General features: G+C 48.4%; 1 protein-coding gene across 1 annotated transcript; it reads right to left on the bottom strand.

Annotated features, from left to right (window-relative positions):
• Positions 1 to 21,879: 21,879 nt before the first annotated feature.
• On the bottom strand, positions 21,880 to 22,776 carry LOC127296168 (uncharacterized). Its single transcript, XM_051326199.2, has 4 exons — positions 22,571 to 22,776; positions 22,247 to 22,451; positions 22,050 to 22,116; positions 21,880 to 21,949 (listed from the first exon to the last, which is right to left on the bottom strand). The coding sequence occupies exons 1-4, from the start codon at positions 22,689 to 22,691 to the stop codon at positions 21,899 to 21,901; spliced, it is 444 nt and encodes a 147-aa protein (XP_051182159.1). The 5' UTR covers positions 22,692 to 22,776; the 3' UTR covers positions 21,880 to 21,898.
• Between the last annotated feature and the right edge of the window lie 1,232 nt (positions 22,777 to 24,008).

Raw genomic sequence — 24,008 nt, forward strand, 5'->3', positions numbered from 1 at the left:
AGGAACGAGTGTGAGAACGTCGATCACACCACGGCTATGCACGCCTTTATAGGAGGATTGCAGCGAGGAGGATTGCTGCGGCACAAGCTCACATGCTTAGCTAACGCAAATAAACTGACCCTGGATGATATGATATCCATTGCCAGTGATCATACTGCCGCCGATGACGACGCTGGTGGAGATCTAGCAGCCACAGCAATCCCCCTGCACCAGCAGAAAAAGAACCGTGACAACGGTAACAGTAGCGGCGGCAAGCGAAAAAATCCCCCTGATGACCAGAAGAGCGGCGGATCCGAGATGGTCGCCATGGCGTTCCAACGCGGAGGTCAAGGAGGCGGAAGAGGACGCGGCCGCGGAGGCGGAGCCGGCAGGGGCCAGCAGCGTGACGAAGTCACCGCAGCCGGAACCCGCGCTCCCCAAACCTATGAAGAGTACAGAGACATGCCCTGCCTGGCCCACCTGGATCCGGCTACAGGAAAGTCCACTCACACCAATCGCAACTGCAAGTGGGTCAACGATCTAAAATCTGACCCGGAAGCAGGTTACAAGCGAGCCCGGAAGCACCGCCCACGCGGCAAAGGAGGCAAGGGCAAGAACAAGGACAAAGAGGAAGACAGTTCCGAGGCGATGGATGAGGATGACAACTCGCCGGACCCCAAGGTAGGGCACGCAGGTAAATCCAACCCATTCGAGAAAAAGAGCGTGGGGGCTTACCACATTTTCCTCGGAACCCCAACAGTCCGCGCTACCAAGTCAGCTACCCGGATCCTGAACGCCACAGTTCCGGCTGTGCCGCAGTATGTCAGGTGGTCGGAAGTCCCGTGCACATTTGACAGGGAGGATCACCCTGCCGTCGTGCCAAAAGAATGCTACGCCTTGGTTGTAAGTCCCCGCATAGACGGGTATGACTTCTCCAAGTGCCTCATGGATGGTGGAGCCAGCTTGAACATCATGTACCTGGAGACTCTAGAGCGGATGAACCTCACCAAGGAACAGCTCAAACACAGCAACACTGAGTTTCATGGCGTGGTTCCGGGTAAGAAGGCGAATTCCCTCGGCATCATCACACTTCCCGTGGCCTTCGGCGATGTTCACAATTTCCGCGAAGAGAAGATCACGTTTGAAGTTGTGCCCTTCAAGAGCTCCTACCACGTCATCTTCGGCAGGCCCACCTACCACAAGTTCCACGTGAGAGCGTGCTACATCTATAACAAGCTCAAGATTCCGGGTCCTAATGGTATGATTACTATATCCGGAGACTACAAAAAGGGTCATGAGTGCGAGTTGGGCGAAGCCGCCTTCGCAGAGTCTGTGATATCTGGAGAAGAGCTGAAAAGCTACAGAGCAGCGGTGGATCCGACAGAAATGCAGACCACCAAGAAGCAGATCTCCGAACAGAAAAACTCCTTCAAGGCCGCGATAGAGACCAAGAAAGTCAACTTCAAGGAAGATGACGCTACCAAGTAGGTCTCAGTCGGAGCCAACATGGACCCCAAATAGGAAGACGCGCTCGTCGAGTTTCTCCGCGCTAACATGGATATCTTCGCATGGCAACCTTCTGACATGTCCGGAGTACCAAGAGAACTCGCCGAGCACTACCTCAACATAAACCCGGGGGCTAAACCGGTGAAGCAAGCTATGCGACGCTTTGGAGATAAGAAGCGCCGTGCCATAGGAATGGAATTAGCAAAGTTACTAGAGGCAGGTTTTGTAAGAGAAGTAATCCACACTGATTGGGTCGCAAATCCCGTCCTTGTACCCAAAAAGAATTCTGAAATACTAAGAATGTGCATCGATTACTCTGGCGTGAACAAACATTGCCCGAAAGATCCGTTTCCGCTGCCGCGCATTGACCAAGTCATTGATTCGACGGCAGGGGCGGAGCTTTTATGTTTTCTTGATGCGTATTCCGGGTATCACCAGATCCGGATGAAGGAGTCTGACCAAGAGGCGACCTCATTCATCACCCCATTTGGCACTTACTGCTATGTTACTATGCCATTTGGCTTGAAAAACGCAGGTGCCACCTACCAACGTACGATGCAGCGGTGCTTGAAGGACCAGATTGGCCGGAACGTACACGCCTACGTCGACGATATCGCGGTCATGACCCGGAAAGGATCCGACTTGATCAGCGATCTCACAGAAACCTTTGAGAATCTCCGTCGGTACAAGATAATGTTGAATCCGCTAAAGTGCGTCTTTGGCGTACCAGCTGGAAAACTCCTTGGCTTCATTGTCTCTAACAGGGGCATTGAAGTAAACCCAGAAAAAATCAAGGCAATTTTGTGCATAAAAAGGCCAACTTGTCTCAAAGATGTGCAACGGCTCACTGGTTGTGTCGCAGCAATTAGCAGGTTTGTTAGCCGTCTTGGCGAGAAGGCACTTCCCCTGTACAAGCTATTGAAGAAAACAGACAAGTTTGTCTGGGACGAGGCAGCAGATACAGCTCTTCAAGGGTTGAAGGACATACTCACCTCCCCACCTATCCTAGCAGCTCCAGGAGAGTCAGAGCCTATGCTCCTTTATCTGGCAGCTACCAACAGGGTCATCAGCCTCGTCATCGTGGTGGAACGACAGGAAGAAGGTCACGAATATGGAGTCCAAAGGTCAGTCTACTATATTAGCGAAGTCCTTACGGAATCCAAACAGCGCTACCCGCACTTTCAGAAGTTAGCCTATGGAGTATTCCTAGGCAGCAGGAAGCTGCGACACTACTTCCAGGAGCATCCAAGAATGGGGCCGTGGAGCAAGGCTCCGCTGTCAACGATTCTCAACAACGCTGACGCAACAGGACGCACAGCAAAATGGGGCATTAAATTGTCCGCCTTCGACATCAACTACAAGGCTAGGACCGCGGTCAAATCCCAGGTCTTGGCAGATTTTATCGCAGATTGGACAGAAGCTCCGGACATAAGCTTGGAGCCGGAACCAGAGACATGGGTTATGCACTTCGATGGATCCAAACAGCATCAAGGCTCAGGAGCCGGAGTCACCCTGAAATCCCCTACCGGAGAAGAATTGCAATACGTTTTGCAGATCCACTTCCAAGCTACAAACAATATGGCGGAATACGAGGCTCTACTACACGGACTGCGCATCGCTAAGGAGATAGGGATCAAGCACATCATTTGCTGCGGAGATTCCGACTTGGTGGCACAGCAGGTAGCCGGAACCTGGAACGCCAGAAATTCCGTCATGGCGGCTTACAGAGACGAAGTTGACGAGATCGCCAAGTGCTTTCTAGGATACGAAGTCAAATACGTCCGGAGAGACGATAACGCAGCGGCAGACATGCTATCCAAGCTCGAATCCGGCAGAAAACCAATTCCGCCTGGCATTTTTCTGGAGCACCTACGGATACCCTCGGTGAAGGGCGCTAACCCGGAAAACCCAGAGGTGGCAGTTTCTCCGGCTAGAGAGGTGATGGTTATCACTTCGGCTTGGACACAGCCTTTCCTGGACTACCTCATCGATCAAAAGTTGCCAGAGGACGAGGTCCTCGCACGACAGATCATCAGACGAGCAAGATCCTACACAATTGTTGATGGACAGCTCTATAAACGCAGCGCAACAGGGGTGTTTCTTAAATGCGTCTCAAATCAAGACGGCATTGAGATCCTCAGAGAGATCCACGCAGGGGACTGCGGGCATCATGCCGCCCCCAGATCACTCGTTGCCAAAGCCTTCCGGCTAGGATTCTATTGGCTCACAGCTAAAGAAGATGCTGACAAGATAGTCAAGACCTGCCGAGGTTGTCAGTACTACGCTACTCAACCAAACGCTCCAGCCCAAGAGCTGAAGACCATACCTATCACCTGGCCGTTTGCGGTCTGGGGGCTCGATATGGTTGGTAAGTTAAAAAGATCATCTCCTGGCGGTTTTGAATACCTCTTGGTCGCTGTTGACAAGTTCAGCAAATGGATCGAGGCAAAGCCAGTGAGAAAAGCCGACGGTGCTATGGCACTAAAATTTGTCTGCAGCCTCGTGATGAGATTCGGCATCCCACATAGCATAATCACAGATAACGGCACAAACTTCACACAGGGAGAATTGAAGGATTATTGTGAGACAGTAGGAATTCGACTGGACCTTGCATCTGTGGCCCACCCACAATCTAATGGTCAAGTTGAAAGGGCTAACAGTCTAATATTATCAGGAATTAAGCCACGCCTTGAAGAACCGCTACGACGAGCAGCTAGAGCTTGGGCTGACGAGTTGGAAGCTGTCTTGTGGAGTTTACGAACTACCCCTAACAGGTCAATAGGGTTTACCCCATTTTTCCTGGTATACGGATCCAAAGCCGTGCTTCCCTCCGACATCATCCACGATTCACCGCGAGTTTCAGCCTATGATGAAGAAACTGCTGACGAGGCCAGACAGCTATCTGTGGACCTGATCGAAGAAGCTCGGAATCTAGCTGACCAACGTTCCACCATATACCAGCAAAAGCTCCGACGTTATCATAGCCGTCGAGTCCGGCATCGCTTGTTTATGGCCGGAGACTTGGTCCTCCGCCTTCGGCAGGTGAAAGACCATAAGCTGCAGTCTCCTTGGGAAGGACCCTTCGTCGTTAGCAAAGTGCTTCATAACGGGTCATACTACCTTGTTGATTTCCGAGAGCTGAAGAACAGACCTGCTAATTGGCACCGGAAACGCAAGCGTGAGGATCCGGATGACATCTACGACGAGACAGATCGTCCCTGGAACATCGCACAGCTACGTCCTTTCCACACTTAGCGTATTTTTTCTGAGTTACAAACTCTGTAATAGTTATACATGATCAATGAAATAAAGCTTATGGTTCACTCTTTGAGTCTTTTACCTCCTTTACTTATTCATTTTTAGATCATGTGTGTTTTTCGACTAAAACCGCAGAGCTGGATATTTCCGCCTAGGCGTGTATAAAAGTTGTGAGTTTCAAAAATCGTCCTTCAGGACGTAAGCTTAAGTTTTCTGATTAAGTTGTTATCTGTTGCGAACTCGTGGATTCCTCGTAGCGATTTCCGGCACCTATGCCTGGGGGCTTGTTTCCGCGGTTATGGACGGATTGCCATTGGGCTTCGTCGCCGCTGGCGAGTGTTTCCGGCTAAGGTCCTCTGGCTCGCGGAAGGTCAAGCGGGCAAGCCGGAACAACAATAAAATCAGCACTTGCTTTCCAATATAAAACGAAACATGTGCATAATATTAACGGATAGCAGGATAAGTGTTTCCGCCCCATGCATAGTCGTTTCGTTTCCTAGCTACTTAATAATTTAAAGTCTTATTACAAACCCACTCTGGGGTCAAAATGATGCAACTTGTTTCATTGTCTAAACAGGAACTCTACTCGGAGTCCTCTTCTTCAGATTCCTGGTAGGCGGAGTCATCACCGTCGTTGTCATCTGATCCGGCTTCGGAGTCATCACCAGAGCCTTCTCCGAAATGCTCGACGCTTGACCCGGAGCCTTCGCCATAATACTCTGGCTCACCCTCCTCCTCCTCTGCATCGGAAAATCCCTCGGGCAGATCGTATTTGTTATACCAGAACGAGTGATTCACTCGCATGACAAACAACTGCTCATAGCCTTGGGTTTCCGCAAGGATGGCGCCCATGTCGGAACCTTCCGGGGCTCCGCGTGCAACATTCGCAAGGTTGAGCGAGGGGAAGTGAGCCTTGCAGGTGGCTAAGACCAGAGAGGCGACTCCGCGTGCGGAAGATTTTTGCCAGTCCTTGATGAAGTCCGGCACTTGTTCCATAAGACTGGTCATCGTATCGATGATTGTAGTTTTGGCCTTCTTCAGAGACAAAGTCTTGGCAATTCCGCGACAGGCTTCAAATAACGCGTCAATGGAAATCCGTGCTTCATCATATGCCTCCGTCCTCTTCAGGTTCGACTCTTTTGACCACTCAAAGCCAAGGCTCGCTGTGGAAGAAGGTCCAGTTCGTTAGAGAGAGAGCATATGAGGTAGTCGGAGCAATGACACGGAAAAACGCTTACGGAAGATAAGTTTGTCGATGGCCTCCGCCTCTGCTTCTAGAACTCTGTTCTTGGCTATCGCGGAAAGCACGCGGCCCTGGCTTTTCTCCAGTTTTTCGTTCAGCTCCGCCAGGTCGCGGGCATGCTTCCCGGAGAGCTCCTTCCTCGCCTCAGTCTCCTTATTATTGTATTCTTGGATGAAGGTTTTGAGGGACTCGTTCTCCGCCTCAAGCACCTTGACCTTGGCGGAAAGCTCATCAAACGAGGAGTGCTTGGCAGTTTCTTCTGAAAGCGGAAAGTTGCACATATCAAACATCATGAACAGATATCAATATATGAACGCAAAGCTTGGAAGACGTACCACGGAGGTGGGTCTCAAGAAGCTGGATAGCCTTCTGGCTGTTTTTCGCGTTCTGACGCAGCCCTTCGATCTCCGTTATCTGCTCCAGCACGTGAACGCGTAGATCTTCGTGCAATTTCCGCGTGGTCTGAGAAGCAGAGAGGAGTTAGTCGGATATGTAAAATCTTGGGGGCTGGCGAGGAATTCAAAGTCTTGGAGGTTTAAAATTTTAAATTTCCGCCTAAGGTACATCTTGAAGAAAGCATCGGCTAACACATGTTACACGGAAATGTCTCACCCAATGCTTGGGGGCTAGTATTACCTGCCGCACTTCCTTGTGCTTGGCAAAAAACACCTTCAGATCGTCCTCCAGCTCCGCGAGATCTCGCATCTCCTCGTCTGGCTTCCCCCAAACTTTGTTCAGCATGGCGGAAACTTCCGCGTGGCGTTGTGCGAGGGTAAGCTTTTGCAATGACTTATTTGGTTGAAGGTCCACCCGGATTGCGTTGGAGGCTTGAACGAGCTTTACCTTCTCCTCATATTCTTCCTCGGTGGGTTCCGCGAAAGCGGCGCTTGGTTGATCTTGAGGAGGGGCAGACGGGGAGGCACCCTTGGTGGAATCACCGAGGTCTGCGGGATCTTCCGGAAGATCTTCAAGGTCGATGATGTCCTTGGGATCCGGCTTCGAAGCAGATGAAGCCTTGGGTGGGATCTCCACTTCTGGAGTAACAGGAACTGAAGCCGGAGACGGCTTGACCTTCTTCTTCAAGGCCTTTGGAGCCTTGGGGGCTGGCTTCCGGAGCTTCAGTAAAAAGAAAAAAGCATAAACAACTAAGGAATTGCTCGTGAAACTAGAACTTGGATCTCGGAAATGGATACTTACCCGGAGGGCTTGAAGAAGTTCTGGATGGCGGGCTGCCCCTTGTTGCTGGTGTTAATCAGCTTAAGGCGTTTCTTTTCCACCTCCGCCTTCCGAGTTGCCGCAGCGTTAGGCACTTCGCGGGCACGTTTAGTGGCGGGGCTGGAAGGAGCTGGCCTTTTCCTCTTAGGAGGGCACGGAACTTCCTGAATCTCCGCTTCAGATGCAGCCTCCGGATCCGTGTTGCCAGTGGAAGGAACCCGGAGAAGAGTTCCGAGTTCACTTTCTTCGAGCGCCTCAAGCTAATGCAGTGTTGAACACTTAGACAAAAAGTTTGGATGCGAAGGAAAGCAATGGATTAAAAAGTCGAGGCGACGTACCGCGGTTCCGGAACCATTCGTGTGAATGTCCTTGTTGCACACGTGAACATGAAGTTCACGCAGAACCTTGATGAGGAGCCGGATCCTTTTGTCGATGGCGTCGGCGGAAAGATTGTCTTTGGTGGCGCGCATTGGGTCGTCGCGTCCTGAGTACTGGAACATCAGCCGGTCCCTGTGTTGAAGCGGCTGGATCCGTTTGGTGAACCAGGAAAGGGTTAAATCTTTCCCTGACAGCCCCTCCTCCGTGAGCTTGCAGATCCGCCTGACAGCGCGAGTGAGCTGGGGCGACTCGGAGAGATGGGGGCAGTGCGTCCATGACGGAAGCTCGGTGGCGGGGCAGTTCTGGAACAACGGCAGTCTCCTTGTGCTCGCCGGGTCGGAAACGTCCTTCAAATAGAAGAAGCCTCCGGACCAGTATCGCGCGGATTCGTGGCGGTCAGTGTGGGGGTAGACGCGGCCCGGGCGGATCATGAAGGTGATGGATCCGCATGTTGCGAGCTCGGTGGAGTTCCGGATCCTCTCCTTCTTGACGGTGAAGTAGTATTGAAACAGAGGAAGCTCGGGAGTTACCCGGAGATGGCCCTCGCACAGGGTGACGTGATTGCTGATTGCAAGCACGCTGTTTGGAGAGATGTTGTGGGGTTGGAGCCCGTAGATCTTCAGGATCTCCAGGAAGAAGTCCGAAGGCGGAAACGAAAAACCTCGCTCCACCAGTGCCTTCGTCAGCACCATTTCATTTTCCTCCGGGGCTGGGGCTAGTTCATTAGGAACCGACCTCCAGCTTCCGGGTTGCAGGAAGCCCTCCGTTTCGAGGTTCGTCAGCTCCATCGTGGTGGTGGTGCAAGGCCACCACTTTCCTTTGGCTTCAGCGTCCCGTTGGCGAGCTTTTGATTTTTTGGCAGCGGCCTCTTCCGCCTTGTGCTCCGCCTGTTCCTCCCTGGAGGCCTTTTCCGGGTTAGCGGAAGTCCCTTCGGTTTCCTTGCCGGAATCCTTTGAAGGACCCAGCTTAACTGGAACGAAAGGAGGAGGGGCGGAGGAGATTGGGGTGCCATGATCGGTTCAGAGGCTGGAGGCGGAGTCGTTGAAGACATCTGAAGAAAAGATGAATGGCGGAAAATGTTCTTTAGTCGGATCCAGCGTCATCTTCCCCAAATTCATCCCTACCAACTACGGCGCGAGAGCAAAGTTCGAGAACTAACCGTAATGGCGTTTACGGCGGTCGGAGTCGCCGGCGACGAGGTTTTCGCGCGGTGGCTCGCTGATATTAAGAACAGGATGAACTCGACGCGGCGGCGAAGCAACTCCGGCGATATTCCGGTGAGTTTCCGGCACGGCGGAGAGGGAGATCGCGGCGGCGCTTGGCAAAGAGGTGAGAAGGGGGGTGAATGAGGGTTAAGGCGTCGACGGCGGATATTTATAGGCCGGCGGGACGAGATTCGTGCTCCGCATCCTGTGGTCGGAACGCAAGCGTCGCACCGTTGGATGCGTGACACGTGTCCTAAACCCTAAGCGGTGAAAATGGCTAGAGATAAGTTACCGCACAAATCGCGCGAAAATAGCGCCAGAATTGGCGGAACCGTTTGAGTCTTTTAAGATTCCGGGTAATTGCGTGAGGATAAATTGGCTCTCATTCGCGAGCAGGGAGTAACCCGGAAATGTTCTTTGGAACGTCGATGGATGAAGTCCCGCAGGATGGGAGCATTTTCCGGCTATAAGTTGGAAAAAGAAGAAAATGTGTTGAGTTCTTCAAGTTCCTCCGCGTTACCAACATTTGCCGGAGATCATATGGACCAGCAAAGGCGGAAACAGCAGGTGAAATTCGGAGAACTCTGGGGGCTACTGTTGTGGGTATACTTCATGGGTGTACCATCGACAGTGCCTAGATCCGGCAAGCCCGGGTGGCCCACAGATGGTGGTGAGGCATGTGGCCCATCGGGCGGCCCAGTTGCTGTTGATCCTGACGGAAGATGTCCAGCCCAGGAGCAGGGAGCCGGATCCAACCGACATTGAGGAGGAACCCGGATCCACGGAGGCCCATTAAGGGACCCGGATCCGGTACGACATATATGGAAGGGCGGATCCTTGGCGTACACGGCAAGACACTGTACCGTAGATAGGTAACCTGTATCCGGGTAGGACTCTCCATGTAAACCCTAGATCCGTGCGCCTTTATAAGCCGGATCCCGGGAGCCCTAGAGGCAAGACAACAACTCATTGTAACATCGCGAAAGCGCCCAGATAATTCCAGACAAGCAGCAGTAGGCCCTGTCCTCGAGCAGGTGTTCCGAAGCTGGGTAAATCGCGCACCACCGTCCCGAGTGCTCTCCGCCCTATGGCCCCTACTTCTTCTCCCCCTCGTGAGGATCCCTCCTCCGAGGTACCGTCGATTAGGCAACGACACCAGGTTCGGGGCCCTCGATGAGGTAAAAACCCTTACGTCCTGCCTGTCTGATCTTGATTACTGAAATTATCGGGTTACAATGGGGTAGCCGAAGGCTTCGACTACGATCTTGTCGAGAGGCTAAGTTCTACGGTGACCTAGCTCTAGACTTGCGGTGGTTATTTTTGTGTGTCCCTCGGCAGACCCTCTCCTGGCCCTTATATTGGGAGCCATGTCTCGAGAGGTCTGTCCGGGTACGACTAAGTTATAAAGAGTCCTATGTCTAAACTTTTCTTGTTTTTTTCGTCTTCTTGCCTTGTTCTTCAAGAATCCTTATTTGGAACCGACATAACGGCTCACCTTGATCGATGGACGTTCTTCATGGGCCCCTGGTTGGGCCGTAAGAGGTAGCGCAATACTAGTTCCCCGAAGGGTAATGCCCACATCAACAGTGCTGTCGACTTGAATAGTTGCGGCTATATAGAGCAGCATTGGTTCCCTGTCCTGTGGAGTCACGAGGACTGGAGAGCTTGACAAAACCTTCTTCAAATTGTCGAAAGCATCGTGTGCCTCTGCTGTCCACTCAAATTTTTCGGATTTTTTCATCAGCTGATAGAATGGCAAGGCCTTTTCTCCTAGTTTTCCAATAAATCTACTAAGAGCTGTGATACGTCTCCGACGTATCGATAATTTCTTGTGTTCCATGCCACATTATTGATAATATCTACATGTTTTATGCACACTTTATGTCATATTCGTGCATTTTCTGGAACTAACCTATTAACAAGATGCCGAAGAGCCGATTCTTTGTTCTGCTGTTTTTGGTTTCAGAAATCCTAGTAAAGAAATATTCTCGGAATTGGACGAAATCAACGCCCAGGGTCCTATTTTGCCACGAAGCTTCCAGAAGACCGAAGAGGAGATGAAGTGGGGCCACGAGGTGGCCACACCCTAGGGCGGCGCGGCCCAGGCCCTGGCCGCGCCGACCTATGGTGTGGGCCCCTCGTGCCGCCTCTTTACCTGCCCTTCCGCCTACAAATAGCCTCCGTCGCGAAACCCCCAGTACCGAGAGCCACGATACGGAAAACCTTACTGAGACGCCGCCGCCGCCAATCCCATCTCGGGGGATTCTGGAGATCTCCTCCGGCACCCTGCCGGAGAGGGGATTCATCTCCCGGAGGACTCTTCACCGCCATGGTCGCCTCCGGATTGATGAGTGAGTAGTTCACCCCTGGACTATGGGTCCATAGCAGTAGCTAGATGGTTGTCTTCTCCTCATTGTGCTTCATTGTTGGATCTTGTGAGCTGCCTAACATGATCAAGATCATCTATCTGTAATATTATATGTTGTGTTTGTCGGGATCCGATGAATAGAGAATACTTGTTATGTTGATTATCAAAGTTATGTCTATGTGTTGTTTATGATCTTGCATGCTCTCCGTTATTAGTAGATGCTCTGGCCAAGTTGATGCTAGTAACTCCAAGAGGGAGTATTTATGCTCGATAGTGGGTTCATGTCTCCGTGAATCTGGAGGAGTGACAAGAACCTCTAAGATTATGGATGTGCTGTTGCCACTAGGGATAAAACATTGGTGCTATGTTCGAGGATATAGTCACTGATTACATTACGCGCAATACTTAATGCAATTGTCTGTTGTTAGCAACTTAATACTGGAGGGGGTTCGGATGATAACCTGAAGGTGGACTTTTTAGGCATAGATGCATGCTGGATAGCGGTCTATGTACTTTGTCGTAATGCCCAATTAAATCTCACAGTACTCATCATAATATGTATGTGCATTATTATGCTCTCTCTATTTGTCAATTGCCCGACTGTAATTTGTTCACCCAACATGCTGTTTATCTTATGGGAGAGACACCTCTAGTGAACTGTGGACCCCGGTCCTATTCTTTACATCGCATACCATCTACTGCAATACTTGTTTTACTGTTTTCTGCAAACAATCATCTTCCACACAATACGGTTAATCCTTTGTTACAGCAAGCCGGTGAGATTGACAACCTCACTGTTTCGTTGGGGCAAAGTACTTTGGTTGTGTTGCGCAGGTTCCACGTTGGCGCCGAAATCTCTGGTGTTGCGCCGCACTACATCCCGCCGCCATCAACCTTCAACGTGCTTCTTGACTCCTACTGGTTCGATTAAACCTTGGTTTCTTACTGAGGGAAACTTGCCGCTGTGCGCATCACACCTTCCTCTTGGGGTTCCCAACGGACGTGTCAAGTACACGCATCAAGCAAATTTCTGGCGCCGTTGCCGGGGAGATCAAGACACGCTGCAAGGGGAGTCTCCACTTCCCAATCTCTTTACTTTGTTTTTGTCTTGCTTAGTTTTATTTACTACTTTGTTTGCTGCATTATATCAAAACACAAAAAAATTAGTTGCTAGCTTTACTTTGTTTACTGTCTTGCACTCTATATCAGAAACACAAAATATTAGTTACTTGCATTTACTTTATCTAGTTTGCTTTATTTACTACTGCTAAAATGAATAATCCTGAAGTTGAAGTTCGTTCGTTTAAGCAACAAGGGGGAGAATGTTTAAAAGATGCTTGGTATAGAATTAGTGATGCTCATAGTAGGTGCACTAAGAAACACTCCACCACTATCCTGCTCAGGAATTTTTATGTTGGTATCTCTAGTTGGAATAGATATGTTCTTGATTGTCTCGCGGGAGGTAACTTCCTAGGCGCTCCCGCTTTAGAAGCTAGTTGCATTATTGAGAGTTTATTTGGAACACCACCTGTTAATGAAACTAAAATTGAAACCTCTCTTGAGGATGTTATGAAAAAATTGGAAACCATAGAGCAAAACCTTCCAATTATTGATACTATTTTGAAAGCATTACTTGATAGCACTGATAAACTTGATAAATCTCTAGGTGGAATTAATGAGCGAATCGCCATCTTAGAATCTTGTGCTATTCATGATAATCAAACCCAAAGGATTAGTGAACTAGAAGAGGCTATGGGAACATTGGGTTCACCCTTTTCATCTATAAAGTTTAGAGAGAAAGCTTATGTGGGAAAGGAGCAAAGGTTCATGTATATCTCTAAAGGGGCTAAACCAAAAAGCTATTATAGGCCCAAAATCGATAAAGCTCTTAAAACCACCATAGATAAGGGAGCATCTAAGGTACCCAATGGGATAAATTGTGAAAATAATGTTGATGCTTCGTCTCTCGATAATACTTAATATACACTTTCTGCGCCTAGCTGAAAGGCGTTAAAGAAAAGCGCTTATGGGAGACAACCCATGTTTTTACTACAGTATTTTTGTTTTATATTTGTGTCTTGGAAGTTGTTTACTACTGTAGCAACCTCTCCTTATCTTAGTTTTGTGTTTTATTGTGCCAAGTAAAGTCTTTGATAGTAAAGTTCATACTAGATTTGGATTACTGCGCAGTTTCAGATTTCTTTTCTGTCACGAATCTGGGCAAAATTCTCTGTAGGTAACTCAGAAAATTATGCCAATTTACGTGAGTGATCCTCAGATATGTACGCAACTTTCATTAAATTTGAGCATTTTCATTTGAGCAAGTCTGGTGCCTCGATAAAATTCGTCAATACGAACTGTTCTGTTTTGACAGATTCTGCCTTTTATTTCGCATTGCCTCTTTTGCTATGTTGGATGAATTTCTTTGATCCATTAATGTCCAGTAGCTTTATGCAATGTCCAGAAGTGTTAAGAATGATTGTGTCACCTCTGAACATGTTAATTTTATTGTCCACTAACCCTCTAATGAGTTGTTTCGAGTTTGGTGTGGAGGAAGTTTTCAAGGATCAAGAGAGGAGTATGATGCAATATGATCAAGGAGAGTGAAAGCTCCAAGCTTGGGGATGCCCCGGTGGTTAACCCCTGCATATATCTAGAAGACTCAAGCGTCTAAGCTTGGGGATTCCCAAGGCATCCCCTTCTTCATCGACAACATTATCAGGTTCCTCCCCTGAAACTATATTTTTATTCCGTCACATCTTATGTGCCTTGCTTGGAGCGTCGGTTTGTTTTTGTTTTTGTTTTGTTTGAATAAAATGGATCCTAGCATTCACTGTATGGGAGAGAGACACGCTCCGCTGTAGCATATGGACAAGTATGTCCTTAGGCTTTACTCATAGTATTCATGGCGAAGTTTCTTCTTCGTTAAATTGTTATATGGTTGGAATTGGAAAATGCTACATGTAGTAATTCTAAAATGTCTTGAATAATTTGATACTTGGCAATTGTTGTGCTCATGTTTAAGCTCTTGCATCATATACTTTGCACCCATTAATGAAGAAACACCTAGAGCTTGCTAATTTGGTTTGCATATTTGGTCTCTCTAAAGTCTAGATAATATCTAGTATTGAGTTTTGAACAACAAGGAAGACGGTGTAGATTCTTATAATGTTTACAATATGTCTTTTATGTGAGTTTTGCTGCACCGCTTCATCCTTGTGTTTGTTTCAAATAACCTTGCTAGCCTAAACCTTGTATCGAGAGGGAATACTTCTCATGCATCCAAAATCCTTGAGCCAACCACTATGCCATTTGTGTCCACCAAACCTACCTACTACATGGTATTTCTCCGCCATTCCAAAGTAAATTGCTTGAGTGCTACCTTTAAAATTCCATCATTCACCTTTGCAATATATAGCTCATGGGACAAATAGCTTAAAAACTATTGTGGTATTGAATATGTACTTATGCACTTTATCTCTTATTAAGTTGCTTGTTGTGCGATAACCATGTTCCTGGGGACGCCATCAACTACTCTTTGTTGAATATCATGTGAGTTGCTATGCATGTTCGTCTTGTCTGAAGTAAGAGCGATCTACCACCTTATGGTTAGAGCATGCATATTGTTAGAGAAGAACATTGGGCCGCTAACTAAAGCTATGATTCATGGTGGAAGTTTCAGTTTTGGACATATATCCTCAATCTCATATGAGAATAATAATTGTTGCCACATGCTTATGCATTAAAGAGGAGTCCATTATCTGTTGTCCATGTTGTCCCGGTATGGATGTCTAAGTTGAGAATAATCAAAAGCGAGAAATCCAAAATGCGAGCTTTCTCCTTAGACCTTTGTACAGGCGGCATGGAGGTACCCCATTGTGACACTTGGTTAAAACATGTGTATTGCGATGATCCGGTAGTCCAAGCTAATTAGGACAAGGTGCGGGCACTATTAGTATACTATGCATGAGGCTTGCAACTTGTAAGATATAATTTACATAACTCATATGCTTTATTACTACCGTTGACAAAATTGTTTCATGTTTTCAAAATAAAAGCTCTAGCACAAATATAGCAATCGATGCTTTCCTATTTGAAGGACCATTCTTTTTACTTTTATGTTGAGTCAGTTCACCTATTTCTCTCCACCTCAAGAAGCAAACACTTGTGTGAACTGTGCATTGATTCCTACATACTTGCATATTGCACTTATTATATTACTCTATGTTGACGATTATCCATGAGATATACATGTTATAAGTTGAAAGCAACCGTTGAAACTTAATCTTCGTTTGTGTTGCTTCAATACCTTTACTTTGATTTATTGCTTTATGAGTTAACTCTTATGCAAGACTTATTGATGCTTGTTTTGAAGTACTATTCATGAAAAGTCTTTGCTTTATGATTCACTTGTTTACTCATGTCATTACCATTGTTTTGATCGCTGCATTCATTACATATGTTTACAAATAGTACGATCAAGGTTATGATGGCATGTCACTCCAGAAATTATCTTTGTTATCGTTTTACCTCCTCGGGACGAGCAGAACTAAGCTTGGGGATGCTGATACGTCTCCGACGTATCGATGATTTCTTGTGTTCCATGCCACATTATTGATAATATCTACATGTTTTATGCACACTTTATGTCATATTCGTGCATTTTCTGGAACTAACCTATTAACAAGATGCCGAAGAGCCAGTTGCTGTTTTCGATCTGCTGTTTTTGGTTTCAGAAATCCTAGTAAAGAAATATTCTCGGAATTGGACGAAATCAACGCCCAGGGTCCTATTTTTCCACGAAGCTTCCAGAAGACCGAAGAGGAGACGAAGTGGGGCCACGAGGTGGCCACACCCTAGGGCGGCGCGGCCCAGTCCCTGGCCGCGCCGACCTATGGTGTGGGCCCCTCGTGCCGCCTCTTTACCTGCCCTTCTGCCTACAAATAGCCTCCGTCGCGAAACCCCCAGTACCGAGAGCCACGATACGGAAAACCTTACTGAGGCGCCGCCGCCGCCAATCCCATCTCGGGGGATTCTAGAGATCTCCTCCGGCACCCTGCCGGAGAGGGGATTCATCTCCCGGAGGACTCTTCACCGCCATGGTCGCCTCCGGAGTGATGAGTGAGTAGTTCACCCCTGGACTATGGGTCCATAGCAGTAGCTAGATGGCTGTCTTCTCCTCATTGTGCTTCATTGTTGGATCTTGTGAGCTGCCTAACATGATCAAGATCATCTATCTGTAATATTATATGTTGTGTTTGTCGGGATCCGATGAATAGAGAATACTTGTTATGTTGATTATCAAAGTTATGTCTATGTGTTGTTTATGATCTTGCATGCTCTCCGTTATTAGTAGATGCTCTGGCCAAGTTGATGCTAGTAACTCCAAGAGGGAGTATTTATGCTCGATAGTGGGTTCATGTCTCCGTGAATCTGGAGGAGTGACAAGAACCTCTAAGATTATGGATGTGCTGTTGCCACTAGGGATAAAACATTGGTGCTATGTTCGAGGATGTAGTCACTGATTACATTACGCGCAATACTTAATGCAATTGTCTGTTGTTAGCAACTTAATACTGGAGGGGGTTCGGATGATAACCTGAAGGTGGACTTTTTAGGCATAGATGCATGCTGGATAGCGGTCTATGTACTTTGTCGTAATGCCCAATTAAATCTCACAGTACTCATCATAATATGTATGTGCATTGTTATGCTCTCTCTATTTGTCAATTGCCCGACTGTAATTTGTTCACCCAACATGCTGTTTATCTTATGGGAGAGACACCTCTAGTGAACTGTGGACCCCGGTCCTATTCTTTACATCGCATACCATCTACTGCAATACTTGTTTTACTGTTTTCTGCAAACAATCATCTTCCACACAATACGGTTAATCCTTTGTTACAGCAAGCCGGTGAGATTGACAACCTCACTGTTTCGTTGGGGCAAAGTACTTTGGTTGTGTTGTGCAGGTTCCACGTTGGCGCCGGAATCTCTGGTGTTGTGCCGCACTACATCCCGCCGCCATCAACCTTCAACGTGCTTCTTGACTCCTACTGGTTCGATTAAACCTTGGTTTCTTACTGAGGGAAACTTGCCGCTGTGCGTATCACACCTTCCTCTTGGGGTTCCCAACGGACGTGTCAACTACACGCATCAAGCTGCTAATCATCCTGCCAATTGTTGCACCTCTTGTAGACTCTTGGGTGGCTCCATGTCAAGGACAGCTTTAATCTTTATTAAAGGATTAGCTTCTATTCCTCTGGCTGAAATAAAGTACCCGAGTACTTGGCCTCCTGGTACCCCGAAGAAGCATTTCTTCGGGTTCAGCTTGATTTTGTATCTGTCGAGATTGTCGAAAGTTTCTCTCAAGTCATCAATGAGTGTGGCCGCGTTTCTGGTTTTGACGATGATGTCGTCGATATAAACCTCAATATTTCGGCCAATCTGCTCCCCCAGGCAGGCTTGAATGCACCGCTAATAGGTTGCACCTGCATTTTTAATCCGAAGGTCATGACGTTGTAGCAGTAAACACCATGCGGAGTTATGAACGCAGTTAACTCCTTGTCCTCTTTTTTGAGCTTGATCTGATTATATCCTGAATAAGCATCGAGAAAGGAGAGGCGATCACAGCCTGATGTGGAGTCGAGTATTTGATCGATGCGAGGCAACGGGAAATGATCCTTTGGGCAATGCTTGTTGAGGCTTGTGAAGTCGATACACATACGAAGAGCTGCCGTATCTTTCTTTGGCACCATGACTAGATTAGCTACCCATTCAGCTTCCTTGAGCTCTCGAATAAAACTAGCTTTGCGAAGCCGATTAACTTCTTCGCCAATAGCTTTTCTTTTTGGTTCTGAGAAACGACGTAATGTCTATTGTACAAGTTTGGCTTTGGGTCAGCATTGAGGGTGTGCTCAGCGAGTTCCCTGGGAATACCTGGCATGTCGGATGGTTCCCATGTAAATATTTCCCAGCTCTCATGGAGTAACTCGATGAGCGCGTTTTCCTATGCGGCATTAAGATTTGCCCATGTGTTGACCGTTTCCTTCAGATCTGAGGGGTGCGCTTGATGCTTCTTTGCTTCCTTGGCAACGTCAAACTCATCGGACTTTGTGTTCCGATTGTCGGCAGGTGGCTGTGTATGATCGGTGACTACGTCCAGTGCATTAAGTTCTTCCCTGACTCCGAATTTGGAAGCGATTTTCTGGAAATCTCTGTCGCAGTTATCAGAACGAGAAAAACTCCCTAAACAGTTATTGTTGTCCCATTATTGCATGGGATCTTCAGCTTCAAATATGCGTAATGAGGAACTGCCATGAACTTGGCAAACGCTGGCCTGCCGAGAATGGCGTGGTACTGCGATTCCCAATCTACCACCTCGAACTCGAGTTTCTCCTTCCTGAAGTTGATGGGTGTGCCGAAGACAACATCCAATGAAATTTTACCAAGGGGATAAGCGGGTCGTGTTGGGATGATGCCATGGAATGCAGTGTCAGATTCTTTTAACATATCGACTGACAAACCCATAGCTTTCATTGTACTTGCAAACATAAGGTTTAAACCACTTCCTCCATCCATGAACACTTTGCTCATGTTGTATCCTCCAATCTGTGCTTCAAGGACTAGGGCAGCGTGACCGGGCCTTGGGACGGCTATCGGATGATCCGCTCTGCTGAACAGGATGTTCTGATCCGACCAATCGATATAGTCGGGTGCCGCTGCCATGGGCACTTCTGCAAACTTTATCTCCTGTGAAAACTTCTTGGCCTCCCTCTTTGAAAAGCTAGTGTTGTGAATCATGTTCACTTGCCCTCGAGATGCAGGGTAAACTTCGGTAGGTATGTAGATATCTTTGTCTGGCACATATTGTTGTTGCTGAGAATAATTGTAAGCTGTTGCTCTTCCTTCCGCCGAATGAGCCTTTGCTTCCGAATCAAACCTTAGCTCTTCACATAACTTCTGGATATCGAGGAACTGACGACAATCTTTGAGTAGATGCGTAGCATTCTCGATGTTGTCTTTTGGGTCGATGTAAGCGTATAAGTAATATGGGGCGACAAGCTGCTCCGCGGATGGCAAATAAGGTGCACGGCTGCGATTCTTGCTTAATTGCGCGCTATAACATCCTTTATCACACTGGCGGAGGCGACTCGCATCTCGTTCTTCTGCTTCGCAATGAAGATCCCTTCACCTCTTCCGTTGCTCCTCTCTGCTACCGAAATTCCTTCGGCTGCTCCCATTGCTGTTCCCAGGCAAGCCCAGTGAGGCTATCGGTGGGACAATGATTTCTGGAGCCGAAGTCCTTAAGCTTGCCGCAGCCGAATTTGGAAGTCGAAGGAACCCTCCGGAATCAACGATGAAGTGGACACTGCCGAAGGTTGCATCCATATTGCTACGCAACCCCGAAGGAATCGGATGCGATGCTTCAGCGCGTGGAGTGAACTCGAAGGACCCGCAACGAACCGAATTTTTTGGGCTTGAAGGTGTTGGTGAAGTCAGCACGAACGTTGCTGATGTGACCGGAGCTGCCGATGACATGCCTTGTACCGACAGGTTCCCCACAGACGACGCCAATTGACGAGGGTGCTCCTCGAAAATGCTCACCTTTTGGGGCTTAGGGTTGACGGAATCCTGCAGGCTGACACGAGACATCGGATACCAAACAAACAGGGAGAGAGATTTACCCAGGTTCGGGGCCCTCGATGAGGTAAAATCCTTACTTCTGCTTGTCTAATCTTGATTATCGAATAAATTGGGTTACAATGGGGTAGCCGAAGGCTTTGACTAAGATCTCGTCGAGAGGCTATGATTTCTAATGACCTAGCTCTAGACTTGCGGTGAATATGGCTGTGGTGATTGTGTGTCTCTCGGCAGACCCTCTCCTGGCCCTTATATTGCAGGCCAGGTCCCGAGAGTCTTGTCCGGGTTCGACTAGTTTACAAAGAGTTCTATGTCTAAACTTTCCTTGTCCTTCGTCTTCTTGCCTTGTTCGTCAAGAATCCTTCTCTGGAACCGACATATCGGCCCACCTTGGTCGGTGGATGATCTTCATGGGCCCCTGGTTGGGCCGTAGGAGGTAGCATAATATTGGTTACCTGAAGGGTAATGCCCACATCACCCGGCCATGCCATGGCCATGGTAACCTAGCTAATCAATGTCGGCATCACACGTTGGCTTCATATGAGCTTGTCTAGATCTAGAGAACTTGGAGACTTTGTAAGAATGGTCCGCCATTCGTGCTGTTGGCGGGCGGCTCCTGACCTAGCCGCCGCCTCCTCCTCTCCTGCCCCCTCCCGGGCGGCGGCGGAGGATCCGACCGCCCCGCCCCGAGCAGCCGCCCCCGGACCTCTGCACCTCAGCCGCCGCTGTTGCCGGCCTCATCCCCGGCGCTGGCGCCGGCAGTGGTGGCGGCGCCCCTTCCATCGAACGACGAGGGGGAGGAGAGGGTTTCCGCGGCGGCGTTCCATGGGAGGTGATGAAGCGCCGGTGGAGGAAGCCGGACGGCACGACTACTTGGCCGGGGCCTGATGCTCTCCGTCGGTAGCCATGGAGGATTCGGTGGAGTGGTGGCGGCCTGCACCCCCGGTGACGGTTCGGCGGTGGTACACATGAGCCGCGCCACCGTCCTCTTCCCTGGTGATCCGGCAGGAGGGACTGGCAGCGTGGAGCCTGCTGGTCTTGCTTTGTTTTTTGTGGCGGACCTCGGGTTTCTCGCAAGCGAAGATGAAGATCTACCGGAGGCTAGTTTGCCTTGATCTGGCTGGAATATCTTGAAGGCCGGATTGGTGGACTGGCTAAAGGAGGCTTGAGTCTATGTGATGGTGAGAGATTTGCTTAGCGTTCCGGGCTCCGCAGCAGTGGTATGCATGTGGGGGCGGCTGCACAGGTGAAGTTCATAGTCTTACATCTCAGGGTGAAAACCCAAGGTCTGGCCTTAACTGGTTGTGCCTGGCAATAACTCTGTTGGAGGCATTGTTTCAAGAGTGGGGACTATCTTCAGGATGAAAATCTAAGACCTTTGGTTGGGCGATGACGGTGTTGGTGTTTCCTTCTTGGAGGTGTCGCTTTTGAATAGTCTGTATTTCATGTGTTGTCACGGTGGTGGTTGTATTGTTGTTGCTAGGTCTGGAATGCTATAGCGAAACTTTTATTTCTTAGTTTTCTTTACTCTTTTTTGGTTGTGTGCATCCGTACTGGCATTAGGGTGGGGCGTTATTGCAGAGGCAGGGTGTAATTGATATCTTTTAATATTAATATATTCCCTTTATCTAAAAAAATAGAGAACTTGGATTCGTATACACTGAAATATTCAATCTGGCTCTTTTGGCACGGCAAGTTTTGAGGATTTTGAATGAGCCTGGCATGCACCTCGAGTGCACGAATGCTGAATTCTGTTTACCTCCCGTCTTCGGAAATTCTCTCGACTTGGGCGAGTTCGAGCCCATCTCTAATATGGTGGTCTCATTGTGAGGGATGCGACATGCTAAATATTGGCTTGATCAAAAGGAATGGCGATTGAATTTATCTATTCCACCACGAAGCAGGCATTACAAGAACATGGTTGGAACCGAGCCGCACCGGGTGGAGACGGAGGGAGTAGAAATATCTGGTCCGAATCAACCATGCAATCAACGCAAGTTGAAGTATTCATGTTAGTAATCAAGGTTCAACATCTCAAGTACGGACATCTATAACTAGTATAGATAACTAAACTTTTATTCGACTCCCGTGGCTCTGTCATGACTATGAGTAGTGCCTCCTCCCCTTCAGGTAGCAGCTCTTCTTTAGCCTCAGCTGCAAATGGGAGATTGGGAGAAACGAAAGCATCAGATTATGAACACACCAGCTAACTAAGGCGAAGAGCATATGGCATGGACAAGTAAGTCTGGATCACCTGGTTGCTATAACCACACTTCTTCTTGCGACAGTTGGTAGCTCCAAGAGGTAACCGAGCATAGCACCTGCAAGAGAAGAGCGCAAAAGGAGTTGGAATATTACAAACCTATACAAAATTCAAGCATAAATAGGTGGCACGCTATAAGTGTGTACTAGGGCCGATGCAACAAGATAGTGTAGGAATAGCGGGCGTACTTGCGGCAGATCAGCTTGAGTGAGTTGTACTTTTCCGCGAGGGTTCTGTTGTTGGGCTCGTACTTCCACGGATAGGGCCCGCCGCCGGGCAGGCGAAGCAGGAGGTGAATCGTGGACTCCTTCTCGATGCAGTAGTCAGCCAGGGCGCGGCTGTCCTCGAGCTGCTTCCCCGCGAAGACGAGGCGCTGCTGGTCCGGTGGGATTCCTGTGGCCATGACACAAGCGTCACGAAGGAGTAAACCTCTCGACCTCAACAAAAGTTCCATGGCCGGTCATGCAAATGCGACGTGAGGCGTAGTGGAGATGGGTGTATATGGAACGTACCTTCTTTGCCCTGGATCTGGGCCTTGACATCGGCGATGGTGTCGCTGTTCTCGACATCGAGGGTCATGGTTTCTCCAGTCGGCATCTTAGCGAAGATCTGCATCTTTAACGACTGCGCCATGACTTCGTCTGCTTTGTTCCCGTTCGTCCGGTGACGGCGACTCGTTCGTGAATCGGCGACGGTGGTTCAACCGAAGAGAAGAGTGCGCGGCTTGGCGTATGGCGGTGTGGCGGGCGCGCACAAGTCTTATTATAGGCGGACGGTGGCCGCTGGATCGGGGAGATAGCGCGGCCGCCAAGTTACCGGAACCGATAGAGAATCGAAGTGGTAACGATCGACTACGTATCGGGATAGGAATTAGGATCTGATGCGCTTCTATATTTGCGCAGCGGATCGGATGACATATCCAACGACTAGCTCTCGGCCCGTCAGAATAAACAGGGGCCGATGCGCATCAGCGTACCAGAGTTGATTTCCTTCCAGTTTCTCCACCGGACTGATAATTTAGAGGTGCATCTAGGAATTTCAAGCTTGTTTGTAGCTTTTCTTCCTCATGCCGGCCGGCCAACAGCCAAAATCTGCAGCAGCGAGCAGATACATTATGCAACTGCTAGTAAAGTTCTTTGCATAAAAACCACCACTTCACCGCGAAAATTCTGAAAAACCCATTCCTTTACACTTTACAGCGCCGCGGCAAAATGTGACCACTCTACTACGAATTTTTGTAATGTACACTAACCAAATTGACAACGAATTGATGCACAAACTGACAGCGAGACCCACCATGGAGGCTAATGTGGCACTAGGAGACAGCACGGACCCATTTGTCAGCGCTGATGTGGTGAAAATTGATGCAATTTACTTAGTTGGATGTGGGTCCCGCGTGTCCACGAGAAAGGGGACAAGTTAATGCAGTTTAACGCTGATTCTGACAAATGGGACGCACTGTCAGTGATGAGGTGGCACCATTTTTTCAGAGCAATTCCAATAGTGTAGCCAGCTATTGGCTATAAGCCAAGTGCTATGTCATTTGTAGCTAACTTAGAGCAATTCCAATAGTATAGCCAACTACTGGCTATAACAAGATACCATGTCATTTGTAGTCACCATATAGCTAACATGTACAATAGTTGGCTATAAGAATGAAGTATTTTACTAATATATGGCCCACATTTCACTCTCACAAAGTGCCTAGGAGCACGTGCAAGAGCTGGCTATTGCATAGTAGCCCACCTCCCTTCTCTCTCCTCTTCTCTCTCTTCCAACTCATCTAAAATATACTTATTTAATGTCTTATAGTCAGCTGACAGGACTCTATTGTACTTGCTCTTAGAGCCAACATATACAATAGTGAGCTATAAAAATGTAGTACTTTATCAATGTATGACCCACCCTTCACTCTCACAAAGTGCTTAGGAGCACATGCTAGAGCTGGCT

This window comes from Lolium perenne, chromosome 4 (assembly GCF_019359855.2).
Source record: "Lolium perenne isolate Kyuss_39 chromosome 4, Kyuss_2.0, whole genome shotgun sequence".
NCBI classification, from domain to species: Eukaryota; Viridiplantae; Streptophyta; class Magnoliopsida; order Poales; family Poaceae; genus Lolium; species Lolium perenne.

What these genes read in the sequence shown, in the direction of transcription:
- LOC127296168 (XM_051326199.2), bottom strand. Translation starts at nt 22,691, where the DNA reads ATGGCGCAGTCGTTAAAGATGCAGATCTTCGCTAAGATGCCGACTGGA. An exon ending in CTCAAGCTGATCTGCCGCAA is followed by an intron (nt 22,117 to 22,246) that starts GTACGCCCGCTA and finishes CTTCTCTTGCAG; the next exon opens with GTGCTATGCTCGGTTACCTC. An exon ending in AGTGTGGTTATAGCAACCAG is followed by an intron (nt 21,950 to 22,049) that starts GTGATCCAGACT and finishes TCCCATTTGCAG; the next exon opens with CTGAGGCTAAAGAAGAGCTG.